General features: G+C 31.0%; 1 protein-coding gene across 1 annotated transcript in view; it reads right to left on the reverse strand.

Annotated features, from left to right (window-relative positions):
• Nucleotides 1-7691: 7691 nt before the first annotated feature.
• LOC108687136 (protein gooseberry-like) overlaps nucleotides 7692-14841 on the reverse strand; it is a 13230-nt gene continuing 6080 nt past the window's right edge. Inside the window, exons 4-5 of the mRNA XM_018192755.1 lie at nucleotides 8396-8803; nucleotides 7692-8239 (exon numbers count right to left, since the gene is read on the reverse strand). Coding sequence (XP_018048244.1) covers nucleotides 7692-8239; nucleotides 8396-8803 — 956 coding nt within the window. The remainder of the gene's footprint in view (nucleotides 8240-8395; nucleotides 8804-14841) is intronic.

Consider the following 14841-nt stretch of genomic DNA (forward strand, 5'->3'; position numbering starts at 1 on the left):
TAAAAAAAAATATATTATTGTAATTTTGAAACCTATAAAATATGCGGCAAACTAGAGATCTGGCCGATATTATCACATAGAAGTCTAAACTAATTCCTGAAGTAATGATACACTTCTCAGCTGTCAAAAATCGCTGCAGGGCACTGCGACAGTTAGCTAAATATTAGTTAGAAATTATTTTATACTTTTTTATATGACATAGACATTAAATAGATATTTAGTTTGCCATATATTTTATAGTTTTCAGGATTTACGAATTTATGTTTTTAAGGAAAAATTTTTTTAATGAAGTTTTATGTAGCAAGTAATTAAAATAGAGAAAAAGTTTAGGGTTCAATAAAATAAACTAAAATAAGAATATAAAAGAGGGCTTTGAGTCTAAAACAAATCTTTTTAATATAAATAGTTAAATCATACATACACAAAACAAACGTTTCGTACCTAATCGGACTATTTCAATGTTGTAACAAAAAGTCGGTTATAAATTTTCTTAGTACAAAATTAAAATATGTAAAACTTGCAACCGCACTCACGAGCGTAGCGCAACTTCGTCGCGCGTTTGCAGCTAATTCTCTCTCGACTCGGCAGAATTCTCGTGTTTATAACGAACTTTCGTCTGACCTTACTGGAATCGCGACAGAAAACGTATCCTTCTGAGGGCCACGGAAGATCTTGAAAATGATAGTTGGGCGTCAGGCACGAGTGAGCGTGCCACTCTTTATCGAAATTAATCGGGAGATTCTCTACGCGATTTTCTACAGAACTGCGAACGTCGACGGCTCTCGTAACCAGCAGCTCAGCCTCGGAAATGGGAGGGTCGTCGCGATCGAGGATCGTTGGGAGAAGTGAGTAAAGCGCAATGAATATCACGCAATAATTAGTATCGCGAGAGACTCAGACACAATTACCACGAAAAACCAGACGCACGACAATTCCAATTCGCCTCTCGCACACCAAATCTGACAACAACATGATGCGCGCCTCCCGGACATGGAAATTGGCGACCTTACAATTGTGTGACGTTCGTCTCACCCCGGTAGTCCTCTCGTTAGGTTTTAGGTTCGCTAGCTCTTTAGGCATCTCTCGGCAATGCTCCTCGCTCGCTCGCCACAGCACAAGTGTCGGACGCTGATCCTTCCGGGAGTGCGCAGTGATCACTATCACTACAAAGGGGCTTTATCGCGTCTAATTGGTGCGGGGCTCTGCAAGCTGCGCGAATCGCGCGAGCCGTATCATCTACGCATCCTGCGTCCTAGCGCGCGGAATTCGATTGGATCGCAGTGTTTCCTTCGGCCGCCTTGGAGACCCTCCCGGATCTCATTCCCATATATTCGGTTGCCTCCGCTCCGGCCTTGGGCGCAGCCTTTCATGAGAGAGTTCCACAAGCTCCGTCGTTGAGTCTCTCGCCGACACTTAGGCATAAAGTAATCATCTCCGGCTGCTGTCCTCGCGGTCCCACCGCCATGCGTCTGTAATATGTAGCGATAAAACATGTCTCGAAACCAACGCAAAAAATATCGAAATGCGGAGCGATATTATCTGCGTGCTACCCGTCCTCCATCATTCTTCTTCCGACTCTCGGTCTCGGTCGTCTTCGCTCTTCGTCTATACTCGGTGAGATGACGCAAAATTCATAAGGTAAGGAGGTCACCAATTATCCTGTAAAACTCGCAGTACGATAATGCACAACAGAATCGATGCAAAAAATCTGCGGGACACACAAATAGAACGAAATAAACGTGAAATCGAAATAACGCCACAGAATGCGCAAATATATCCGCCTTCTAAAAAATGGGAGGACTCAGGATGCTAGAGTTGCGCTATTTGATCGGGTCTTCCGATCCTTGTGACGGACGGAAAACGTCACGTCACAAATATACTTTATATATAATAAATTTATATATAATATTTATATATAATATTTATAATATTTATATATAATAAAATGTAAATTGAGATCTAAAGTATTCGAAAAATTATTAATTTTCTAATATGTGATATCATTGATATACAATATATACATGTTATTTTTATTGGTAACGAATATTTTTGGTTATTTAATTATTTTAACAGATCATTATATATTGCGAAAACCTGTTAAAATCGACTCATTTGAATTGACTACTATTATTGACTTGATGCTTTATAAAAATTTGATCCATTTTGTAATCGATTAATTGAACTAAATGCTTCTACTTCACAACACATGCGATTAGATTCTTATTAAAAACTTAATTTTTTGAATAGATTTTAATTTATATTTTATTATATAAGGTATATTATATAAGGTAACTCCGGCAAATGTCATGCTAGGATTTACGCCGCAGAAATGAGAAAAAATAGAAGGAGTGCGAGTAATTTTCCCGCAACTATTCTGTGCCTTACTATTATATGTCTTTATGTTATATTAGTATTGTGTTATGATTTTAGTTTCTGTTAATATTAATGAAATTATTGTGAGTTGAATCGATTTGTCTGTAATAAGTAACGTCATCAAAAATTATAATCTACATAAAATGATTACTGTAGGGCGTGTAAAGACTTATTTTGTAATACATACGTGTAGTGGAATAGTAAAGCATGATATGTAGCAAAATACAAATGTTTTGCTGTCGTATTCTTTGTTTAGTTTATTGTCTTGTATATCCCATCTGTTTGGGATATACGACATTTTTAGCAAGCGGGATTTATGCCCAAAGCATACAAAGTGCGCAGAGTAAATTCAGTGCACTAAATGCAATAAACACATTATATAAAATATGTACTTCATATGCCATAACATTTGTAATATATGTGTGTAGGAAGATTGCAATTATTATTCGTTACTTCATATACATATTTACTATTCTTATTCCTTAATAAAACTTTATAAACACATTTTATAAATTATAATGTCATTATACATTTTATTTATATGCATTATTTGTAAATTTTTCATGAGCCATACATACCTTCCCCTCTTCTTTATGAGTAGCATATATCTCACCCCTATAGGATATGCGGCAAAAATACAAGATTTCAAAAAGTTTATTTTTTAATATGAAAAATAAATATTTTTAATATTTTTTTCATAGTAGTAGACAGTACAAAATTTTTATTGATATAATTCATTTATTGTACTGTATAAACATAGTAAATAATATTTAATAAATTAAGTCTTTGATAGATGCATTGTATATACCGGAGTTACCCTTTATATATATATACATATTTTTTTTTTTTTAATTTTGTTTTTACATATTTTAATTTTGTGCTAAGAAATTTTATCGATTTTTTGTTGTAACATTGAAAATGACCCGATCAGATACGAAACGTGTATGTATGATTTAATTGTTTATATTCAAAATAATTGTTTTAGGCTCGTAGCCTTCTTTTATATTCTTATTTTATTTTTATTTGAGCTTTGACATATTATATAAAATGAACTAATATGAATACAATAAGGAAGAATTAAAACCCTTCTTTTTCTATTCTAGAATGTTGCCAGGCATACAACGTAATGGAGAAGAGGAGGGTAAAAAGTAAGTTTAATAATAGTAAATTCGGTAGACCGCACTAGTGAGCACTGAGTGCGAATTTTTTCAGTGTCACGCATTCGGCTTGTCATTTAATTATTATTTTATCATGATACTTTTATTGCGTAAATTTGTTATAAAAACGTTTAAAATTTTGTTAAATCTTATAAAGAATGCCCTCTCGAAATATTTATTTGTTTTAAGTATCAAAATATAATATAAAAACATATCTATATGTAAAAAGTTATTATATGTATATAACTTTACTATTTTTTATTGCTAACCATTTAATTTTTACTCCAGCCTATTCACTAAAATCCATGGTTGTGCTAGCTTCAGACTAAAGTTTTAACTTGCGTACTCCGTGTCACACTTCAATTCTTATTACTTATGGCGAATTCGGCATACATGCACTAAATCTGCTTTAGTACTGCTCTGATATGATGCAAAATCCACTTTAGTTCTATGTCAAATTGCACTATCAGAAACATCAGTGCAACATTTCTTGAACTCGTTCAATTCATTCGGTTGATCCGAATATAAATTCAGCTACACTGAGTCAGTTTTTATTTGCCGATAATCTTAACGCATTGAGACAAAAATATCGTTATAAGATGGTGATTAAACAACACTCATGTATATATTTAATCTGAACTGAGTATAACGTTAATTTTTTCCATGAAGTCTAATATTATTTACTATATCTGCTGTAAAAGCCATAAGGCAATTTTTATAATGTTATATTTTGAATGAATTTTTAAAGATACATATGTTAGTTAATCTCACACATTTAATTAATTAAACATCAATAAAATGTATAGCGTACACTTTACCTAATAAATTAAATTCAATTGACACTTGAAAGAGAAAAAAATGCTAAAGAATCTTGTAATATATTCCATTTAATGAAAATTATTATAATTATTTAAATATAAAATGATCCGAAACTAGTGCTTGAGCCACATCTAGTGCTTTTACATCTAGTGCTTGTTAATTAACCTAGAAGATGATCTATTTGACCTTGATCTCCATTTTATAACTTCATATTTAACTAAAGGAGATCAGATACAAACGAAATTGTATGATAGTATTTATTAATATAAAATACGTGACCTCTGTAGATTTATCTTTTTAAAAAAAAGATTTAAAAAGGCGCTAAGAATATACGTGCTTTTCAAATAGAAGTGATATTACGTATTTTTTATTATTTCAACTCAAGTAACAGTAGTTCTAATTCTTCTGTATATATATATTCTTATTAAAGATTCTCTTATTTCAATCCAAATAATAGCAGCTTTAATTTTTTATCAAAAATTATTCTCGAAAAAATTATTGTAATTAAAAATTAAAATTCAAATGACATAGTCATTTGGAATACATACCAAAAATAAAACCTAAATGATACTATCTTTGTCACTTTAATATGTATTATTTGTACAAAAAATTTGATGTTATAACAATTGGCGCCAATTAATTAAATTAAATTTCACAAAATTTTATCTCATTTTTTATCAATTTTATATCATTCATATAAAAGATTACTTTTTTTAAAAAAAAGGCGCTAAGAATATATGTGCTTCTCGAATAGAACCTAAGTAGTATGTTACATATCTTTTTATTATTCCAACTCAAGTAGTAGTAGTTTTAATTATTCTTTAAAAATATTCTTATTGAAAGTGTTCTTATTCCAACCTAAGTAATGGCAGCTTTAATTCTTTGTCAATAATTATTATTCCTCGAAAAAATTATTGTACATCAAAAATTAATGTATATCAAAATTATTGTATATCAAAAATTAAAACTTAAATGATACAGTCTTAACTAACATTAATTTAACTAACGTTAAATTCTATCAAATTAAAAAGTAAAACCCAAATGGTCAACTATCTTTTTTATTTACTTAACTCTAATTATATGTATCATTTATACAAAAGATATCAACAACTGGTGCCAAATTAAATTCTACAAAATTTTATGTATCATTCGTAATAAAGATTTGATATTAAGGACGCTAAGTTAAATTCTGTATTTAACTTAGTGCCAATTGTTGATATCAAATCTTTTTTATAAATGATATGTACTAAATTAAGTAGTACTAACTCTAATGACATGTACTATTCATATAAAAGATTTGATATCAACAGCTGCCGCCAAATTAAATCCCATACCAACCATACTAAATAAAATAAAGAATATAATTCAAATAGTATTATCTTTAATTTTTGTGCAATAAAATTTAAATATTTCTTTGTATTCCTATTCTGATCCAAATGACATTAATTGTTTTTATGTGAAATTTTTATGTCACAATTCATTCAAAGACATTTTCCTTTCCAATCAAACTGATAGTTATTTAATTCTCCTTCGAAACATTATTCAAAATTATTATGATAAAATTATTATGATAAAATTGCGTTACCTTGTAACCATTCAAGTGTGACCACAAAAAAATTATAGATAAACACTTGGCGCTATTAGATAACAGTATAACATACTAAAGTAACATACTAAAAACATGAATATAATATTTAGAATAAAAGAATAAAAATTTCCATAGGGTAAAAGTATCCATTATGTAGGTATATACATATATGCGATTAAGTTATACAGTCGTATAAGTTATGAAAATTGACTACTAGATTTAAATCTAAGATAAATAAACTTATATATATCTGTAAGACATTATGAAAAAAGAAAAAGAAATAAACAGTAAATTTATTTTTATTTAGTGTAAAAAAAATATTAAGATTAAATTCATTACATTAAAATTGTAATTGTCTTTTATTATTTATTTTTATTAACTATTATTAACATTTTTTAATTGTTTTTATAATTTTTTCTTATTCAATCTAGCAGCGCCAAGTGTTTATTTTTTAATTTTTTATGGTTACACTTGAATAGACAAGATAACGTAATTTTGTCTAAATAATGTTTTGAAGGAGAACTAAATAACTACTTTGGTTGAAAGGGAAAATGTCTTTGAATAAATTGAAATATAAAAATTTCAAAGTGTAATAATTAAAGTTTCTTTATCGGAATAGCACGATCCTTCAATAGGAATACAAAGATATATATTGTACAAAAAAAGTTAAAGATACATAATACCACTTGAATTATATTCTTTATTTAATTTGATATGATTGATACGGGATTTAACTTGGCATCAATTGTTAATATCAAATCTTTTATAAGAAAGATACATATTATTATAGTTAGTATTATCTAATTTTTGATATAGGATTTAACTTGATGCTAATTGCAGATATCAATTTTATATATACAATACATATTATTAGAGTTAAATAAATAATAAAAATAATACTACTTGGATTTTGAATTACTTAGATATAGAAATAATACCGCACATTTGGGTTTTACTTTTTATTTAGTACAATAAAGATAGTATCACTTGGGTTTTAGTATCACTGAGGATTTGGTAAAATAGTCTTTTTTTTACGGAGCATGTACTCTTAGTGCCTTTGTTTACCTTTTTTAAAAAGATAAATTTGTACTGATATCGCGCATTTTTTTTTCTTTATATTAGGAGACACGACAATTTGTATACAGGGTGGGGCATTTTAATCGCCCTAAGTGAATCTCTCAGAAACTAAGAGAGATACAAGAAAAAATTTTATGAAAATGATATGATTTTTTATGAAAATTGTAGATTTCCTTGAGGAAAATAAGGTGAAAATAATGGATTTTGGATAAGGGGCACCAAGGTCAGATCAAGGTCAACATGAATTTTTTTTAATAGAACTACCCATTGTTTATTGCATTCTTGTAGCACACCTCAAGAGCTTTCCAAAATACTATAATAAAATATTTTTTCATGAAGTACTTTTCGAGTTATAAGGCTTGAAGGTTACAGTACCGCCGACATTAGCATTACGCAAAGTGTCCGACTAACGGTTAAAACCTCTTGAATGTTGTTTAGGATCATGTCCTAAATAACATTCGTTAAGATCAAAATCACTGGAAATTGTTTCTCTTATTTTCATTTTTACATTACAAAACTGAATTTTTATTGCATGAAAAAAATGAAAATAAGAGAAACAGTCTCTAATGTAAACAGTCTCCTTTGAATATTAACTATCGATACAATAATAACGATTAAAAATTTTATCTTCGCAAAAAAGAAGTGTTTGATGCTCCTTATTTTAACTATTTCATACTTTAATACCAGAAGGTCTGTGGCGCTGGTCTAGGTGGTTGTTGAAAGCTCTGCACAGTATAAGGGCTAGCAAAAGCTTGATGAGGGTGTGCGCTATAGACATGAGATTGTTGCAGACTTGTTGGAGGACTTGATAGATTGACTCTACTACCGCTAGCAGTTATTGCAAGATTCCATGATGGCGATGTAGTTCCTTGGTTAGTCTGTTGCGTTTGCTGTTGCTGTTGTTGTTGTTGTTGTTGTTGTTGTTGTTGCTGCTGCTGCTGTTGAGGAGGTGAAACCGAGCTAATAGGGAGTTCCGATGAAGCCAATTGATCGGGAGCGGATGTCGAATTGCCTGAATTCGATCCCATCATGGTGACGAGAGAGTTTGCAGTCGGCGGTAGTTGTTGATTACTTGTTTGTTGATAGCTAGATGATACGGATAGATTGGGATAAGTAACTGTGGCCGGGAAGCTATAAGTCGAAGTCGAGCCAACAGTTGATGATAGTCGTGTCGCTGGTTCCAATTGATGAGTCACTGATGCATGAGATGAATACAATTCGGAAACTGAAATAGAACGTAACAGATTTATATTTTGTTCTTGTATTATATTTTATAATAAAAATAAATAAATTAGTAAAGTAGTAAAGTTAAAATAGAAATAATATGTTTATTGTCATCAATTAAGGTTAAGATATGTAAATATAATATATGCATACATACCTTGACCGGAAGAGAACGACGCATCTGGCAGACTTTGAGGATGCGGATGCTGATGCGGATGACCTGGCGGCACAGCAGCTCCTGCATGAGGAGGCGGTGCCGGTGGATGAATAACATAACTTGTCGGATAAGCTACAGAACTGACATATCCAGTAGACGTTGACGAAGAGATATGCTTCCGTAGCCTAGCTCTTCTATTGCTAAACCATACTTGAATCCTAGCTTCTGATAATCTTGTTCTCTGAGCAAGTTCCTCCCTGACGTAGATATCAGGATATTGAGTCTTTTCAAATGCTCGTTCCAACTCATCCAATTGGTGAGCCGTGAAAGTCGTCCTGCTTCTGCGCTGTTTTCTTTTCAGTGTAATCCCTGGTTCGCTTTCGCAGTCAGATCCGGAACTCGTTTTTCCTACAAAAAGACATATTAAAATTGAAAAAACAATAAGATGTAATTTATACATTTATATAATAGTGCTAAAATTTATAATCTGTCGCTATGTGTATTTCGGGATTGTCGTCGAGATCGTTCTTGGGGCTCAAGTTTACACGATGCGCGACTAATCGAGCGACGACGCTCGACGTCAAGACGGGCCGCGTCTTGACTGCAAATTCGACACGGACTCTATTCCCAGCCCGTCGTTGTGCCTTTTTTTCATTCACCTTCGCCTGCGGGTCATTCTGTTCTCTTTTTCTATCTCTTTCTCATTCTCTCTTGTTTGCTTTCTCTCTTTGTTATGCTTCTTGAATTTACCGACATCTCTCTGCATGCGAATGGAAATAGTGCGAGTGACAACGTGATCCAACAAACTCGAGTCCATAATCGTGCCACATCCACGTGCGATGAATGATCAGAAATAACTTCGACGAAAATTCCGCCAGGACTTCGCAAGTAATCATTTCCTTCCGACGAAACGCCAAGACGAAATGAGTATTGGCTAATATTATACGATTTGACAAGGGGGAATGGAAAGTTATTTTTTAAAAGCAACTACTTACTCAGTGAGTATTGAGTGTATCATAGAGTTTTTTTCAAGGCGGTTTTATATCAACTCAGGGATATATACTATACGGTAAACAGAATGAGGACAAAAAAGGGAGCGATTTTATTATTATATTTAAAAAAATGTCACTGCACTAATTTTATTGTTGTTGATATTTACAACAATTTTTAACGTCAATGAATTTCATTTGAATATTTTTACAGCTTTTAATGTCTTCTCGTACCTCATTTTGAAGAAGAAAAATGTTACGTTATGTACATCATGTAACTTTATTTATTTTTTTAAAGAAAAACAATATATATAGTCTTGTTTGTCTTAATAAACAAAAAAATCAGTAGTATTTATAAAATTCGTTTTTACAGTTTGTTAATACAGCTTTGTGATTTATGATATTCTTAAGAGAAACTAATTACAAATTGTATTAGTATCTTAATCTTAAAATTTTTTTTAAAACGGTTTTAATGTAAGAAAAAATTATAAAGTTTGGCCAAAGATTAAAGATTGAATATATAAAAATTTTTATTATAAATAGATTTAAAAGATAAAAAGTAACGATAAAAATAATTATAAAATTCGTTTTTGTTACAAAAAAATATAATTATGTTATAGTTATTAAAAAAAAATTAATGTCATTACTAGTACGTTATCAAAAAAATAATTGGAATGATAACGACGTTATAAGTAACGTGTTATTTCCATTTCCTACGATACATACAGTTAGTGCAAAAAGTATTCGTACAAAGAAAATATTTTTTAAAAACTTTATTTTTAAAAAATAAATTATCCAGCAATAAATGAGTCATCGAATTGATGTCAAATCAATATAAATACGAGAATTTCAACATCAATTTGATGTTGATCCGACGTTTATTTGATAATTATTTCTTATTGGATAATTAACAATTTATTCATAAAGAATAAAATAGATTGTATGTTTCTTAAAATTATACTAAAAAGATGTGTATTAATTATACAAAATATATCATCTGAAAAATAAGCGAAAATTAAAAATTGTATTGTTTGAATGCTCAAAAAGTATTCGTATAGACGAAAAATTTAGATTCTAAAATCAGGAATATATGCAAAGCTCATTTGTTTATCTTAGAACATTGTATAAAATCATTAATTAATGTTTATTTTCTATAAAGACTTTTGTTATAATAAATTTCCTTGTACGAATACTTTTTGCTTTCTGTATATACGAGATCTACCTTCATCATTCACTTTCGTGGCGTTTAATCTTCAACATTCGTTAAAATGTCGTATACCTTTTTTGCTTAAAGTTGACACCCCTCGATTTACACGCATATCTATAGCGTGCGACGCATTTTATATGCGAGAAAAACAATCCGACACGTTCGGTGAACATAGGTGTCACTTCATCTCGACACCTATGGCAGCTCGACTCGTATGTTCACAACTTCGTGGGCGTTTAATAGACGGTGTCCCTTTTCATTCCTCACTCCTCTGTGAGGTTGTGTTATTTCTACCCCAGTTTTTCTATTTTTTCGACGGGCGCCCGACCGTCAGAGCGATCGACTTACATACGCAAGAATCCTCTTTCCCCTCCTTTCAACTGTGGTTCCTTTCATCTTTGCCGGCTTAGCAGCTCCTCAGATAATCTCAGGATAAATTCGTGTCTGTACACAATTCATTTTTCTTGTCAGCAAAATAGGAAGACGTCCCTCCTTTCCACCTCAATACTAATTTGTATCTGTATTTGGTGAGAATTTCTTTGATACATAATACAGGAATTCCTTGTCCTTAACTTCCCGCAAGTATAGCACTTATCAATATCTGTCAAACTGATACATATATTTCAGATATACGTATATTTTTAAGCTTATTAAACTCTCAACTTTAATTACGATTTATACTTTGATTATTGTAATATATATAGTTAAAAATTTCTTTTTAACTCGTTGGAACTGACGGTGAGTCAGCTTTATTGGACTCATTGCAATGATTGTTTGGATAACAAAGATTCTGATGAATAAAAATATTGGATCAGAAATCAAAATAAAAATTTGTAATATTACAAACTTCAAAATTTAAGTAGCTGTTAAAAACGAATGAAATTTAAATTTAAGAAATGGAAAACTTAAAATCTTTAATCTGTAAAATCTTTTGAAAAGTTACTATATCTTTAGAGTTTCTGTGAATTTGGTAACTTTTTATGCAGAGAATTACGAAATGAAAAAATAAAAAATTTTCTCCTCACTTCATGGACCTGTTACGCACCTAAAAAAACGACTTTCGACTTTTTAACATAAAAGCTTAAAGTAATTTTTTAAAAATATCATTAAGATTTTTTATTACTGAGTTATCACGGAGTAAATAAAAGAGAACTTTGATTATTCAATTCCGTCAAAAATCATTGTATCATAATTTAAAAAATAGATTGTTAAAGTTGAAACTTTTATACTTTCTCATATACACACACTCATACACACACACACACACGCGCGCGCGCGCGCGCGCGTACGTACACACGCACGCACGCATGCGCGCACGCACGCACACATGCACGCACGTACGCACACACACACATAAATGATATAATTGCCAAACTTTTTCAAAACTTACAGACATAAGGCAAATAATGCTATAAACTTTTGTTCGACCCAATACAATAGCTTTTCTGAAATAATGTTAAGATAGAAAGTTATTACTCTATTTGAATTTATTTCTTTATTTTTGTATCTATTACTGTATTGTGGGCCATTGTCATTTTGGACAATATCAAACAATTTTCTTTATGCTACATCTACAAAAATTTGGATTATATTATTAAAGTAAATCTATTAAATGAAAATTAACCGAAAAATGTCAACAAATAAATAAAGAAAGTTATATTTGATCAAATTTTATAATCTCCAGTTCAATTAACTATCTTGAAACACAATCTTAAATTTAAGCTAAAATATAAATATAGTTTTGTTTTAAATAAAGTTTAGTATTTATTTTTTTTGATATGTCATTTTAGTTCTGGAAAATTAATTAGTACTTTTAATAATTTTAATCAATATGTATTATATGTCTCATAAACCAAGTATCAATAATTGTGTTATAGCTTTTGACGTCAGCTCTGGAGAATTAAAATGATCTTTTTTTTTTAGCATTTACGTATTTTTTATTTTAAACTTGAAGAAAAAGTAAAGAGAAAAGAATCTTAATTCATTCGTGAGTCGGTACGCGCGTCCTTCATTGATCGTTGATTTTCTCGATGACGATCAACATTTGCACGCGTATAAGGTCCACACCTTTACGTGCAACCTACAATACCAAGCTCGCGCGTATACACGTGGGCATGTACCGAGCGGCGAGAAAATTACAGAGCCCGTCGAACAGTTGCGGCCGATCTGGCTACTGGAGGGAGGCGATCCGGAGCGGACTACGGCGCACCGGAGGCGAACCGGCAATTTCTGAGACCGAGAAACGCCGGCACGATCGATTAATACGCGAGCATTTAATTTATTCATTCACCGTTGCCCAAGTGAGTAGGTTCCACATGGTGGTCCATCGTGTGGGCCAAATGATGAGGCGTATCGCGGACGCGAAGATCCTTTCACCACGCGAAATCCTCCGCATTCACAGTATTCTCGGATTTCTGAGGATTCAAGTGGGTCAAGAGTGGGTGATCAACGTTTGCATATGTTATGAGACAACTGATGTCACATGAAATGATAAATTTTTTCGAGATTTAGGAGACTGTCTAAAACTTTAGAATGAATCTCACTTTGTAGTAGAATAAAATCTCATTCTTAAAAATTGAAACTTAAGCTATTTTTTTCAAAAATGGGATTCCATTTTAAAGAATTTAGAGAGGATACAATTTATAATTCATGCAAATAAAAGAAGGTGGATCACAACTCTTATAGAAATTTAATACTGAAAAGTAGTTAACTACTTATTTTGAGTATTAAAAACTCTTATTCAGTGCTTTCAAATTTTGAATAATGAGTGAGTAATTAATCATTACTTTTTAATATTGAATTGGTTTTGCTATAAGAAAACTGGTTTAAAATGCTTTTTATAATACCTAAAATATATTTTAAAGTTTCTTTGAAAATAAGATAAATTGAATGGAACTAAATCAAGTAATACAAACCCAAAAAGAAACATAGAACAATGAAGCAAAATCTGCATTCTTATTTTCTCAAGGCAAATTCTAAAGAAACAGTTCTTCGCACGCAGGTAGTTAGTCAAATTTAAAAAGCGGAAATCTTTTTCGTGACTAATCATTTCCTCAGACTCTTTTTCTTCGACGCATATAATTTTTACAAAATCATGTATCTTAGTGTGTTGTCCATAAGAAACGTGAAAAGCGATTGATTTAATTTTAAGAGGCACATAACGAATAACCATAAATATAGTCTCTCATATACGAATCGATGTCATTATAATCCAATTCCATGCAAGGATACTCGGTGTCAGACCGATTCGCCAATTCGCCGACTATCATCAATCTCCGTTAGAACGCGAGAAAGAACTTGAGCAGCCGAGAGGATCGATGGACATCCTCTCAAAAAATCTGCTGCCGCTTTAATGATCGAAGAAATTTCAAAGAATTCGCGAAGCAGATATTTTTATCAAAGACATAACATGAGAGACAAACTGTTTTGTTTGTCTTAAAATATAATTCCACATGGGATATTAAATTTTTTTCGCTACAGAAAATTTTCTTATCATAAATTAAATAACATTAAAATTTGGAGCACAGACCAAATTGATTTTTGTTGCATGAATCCTTTCATTCTCTAAAATCATTTTTTTGTGATATTTAAAACCTATTAATAAAAACTCAATAAGGAAAATGATTTGAACAAAAAAAAATGTATAAAAATATATAAAATTATTTGTGCGAGATTATAATATATAAAATTCATTTTTGAGAAATATTTTCTTCGTTTCTTTTTTTGGCTTCTCGGATGCATATATCAGATGTCCAAAAAAGTTTTTGCCGTTTTCTATATGAAAAACTGAAGAAACATATTTTATGATTTTTTCATTAACATTAAATGTACTAGCAATTAATCTTTGCAGCTTAATTTTAAATTTATCTCGATTACAATTCTCAAATCCTCGTTATTCAAGGAAAGCTTTTCAGATCGAGTTCTTCAAGATTCTCATCACTTGAAGCAAACTTTTGGAAAATTTCCAGAACCAATTTCAAGCAGTTTTTCGTTTATTACATCTTTCCCAAATGCCATACAAATTTTTCGACAGGTCTCTAATATGTTAGAACTAAATTTGAACACGCATGAATAATTTGTTTTGATTAGTCATATTGAGAATATAAAAAATGCGCAATTTAAAATTTACTGCTTAAAATTGTATGATTCAAGGAGTGTATTTTGTAGTCGAATAATATCACACACACACACACACACACACACACACACACACACACACACACACACACACACACACACACACACACACA

This window comes from Atta colombica, unplaced genomic scaffold (genome assembly GCF_001594045.1).
Source record: "Atta colombica isolate Treedump-2 unplaced genomic scaffold, Acol1.0 scaffold200, whole genome shotgun sequence".
NCBI classification, from domain to species: domain Eukaryota; kingdom Metazoa; phylum Arthropoda; class Insecta; order Hymenoptera; family Formicidae; genus Atta; species Atta colombica.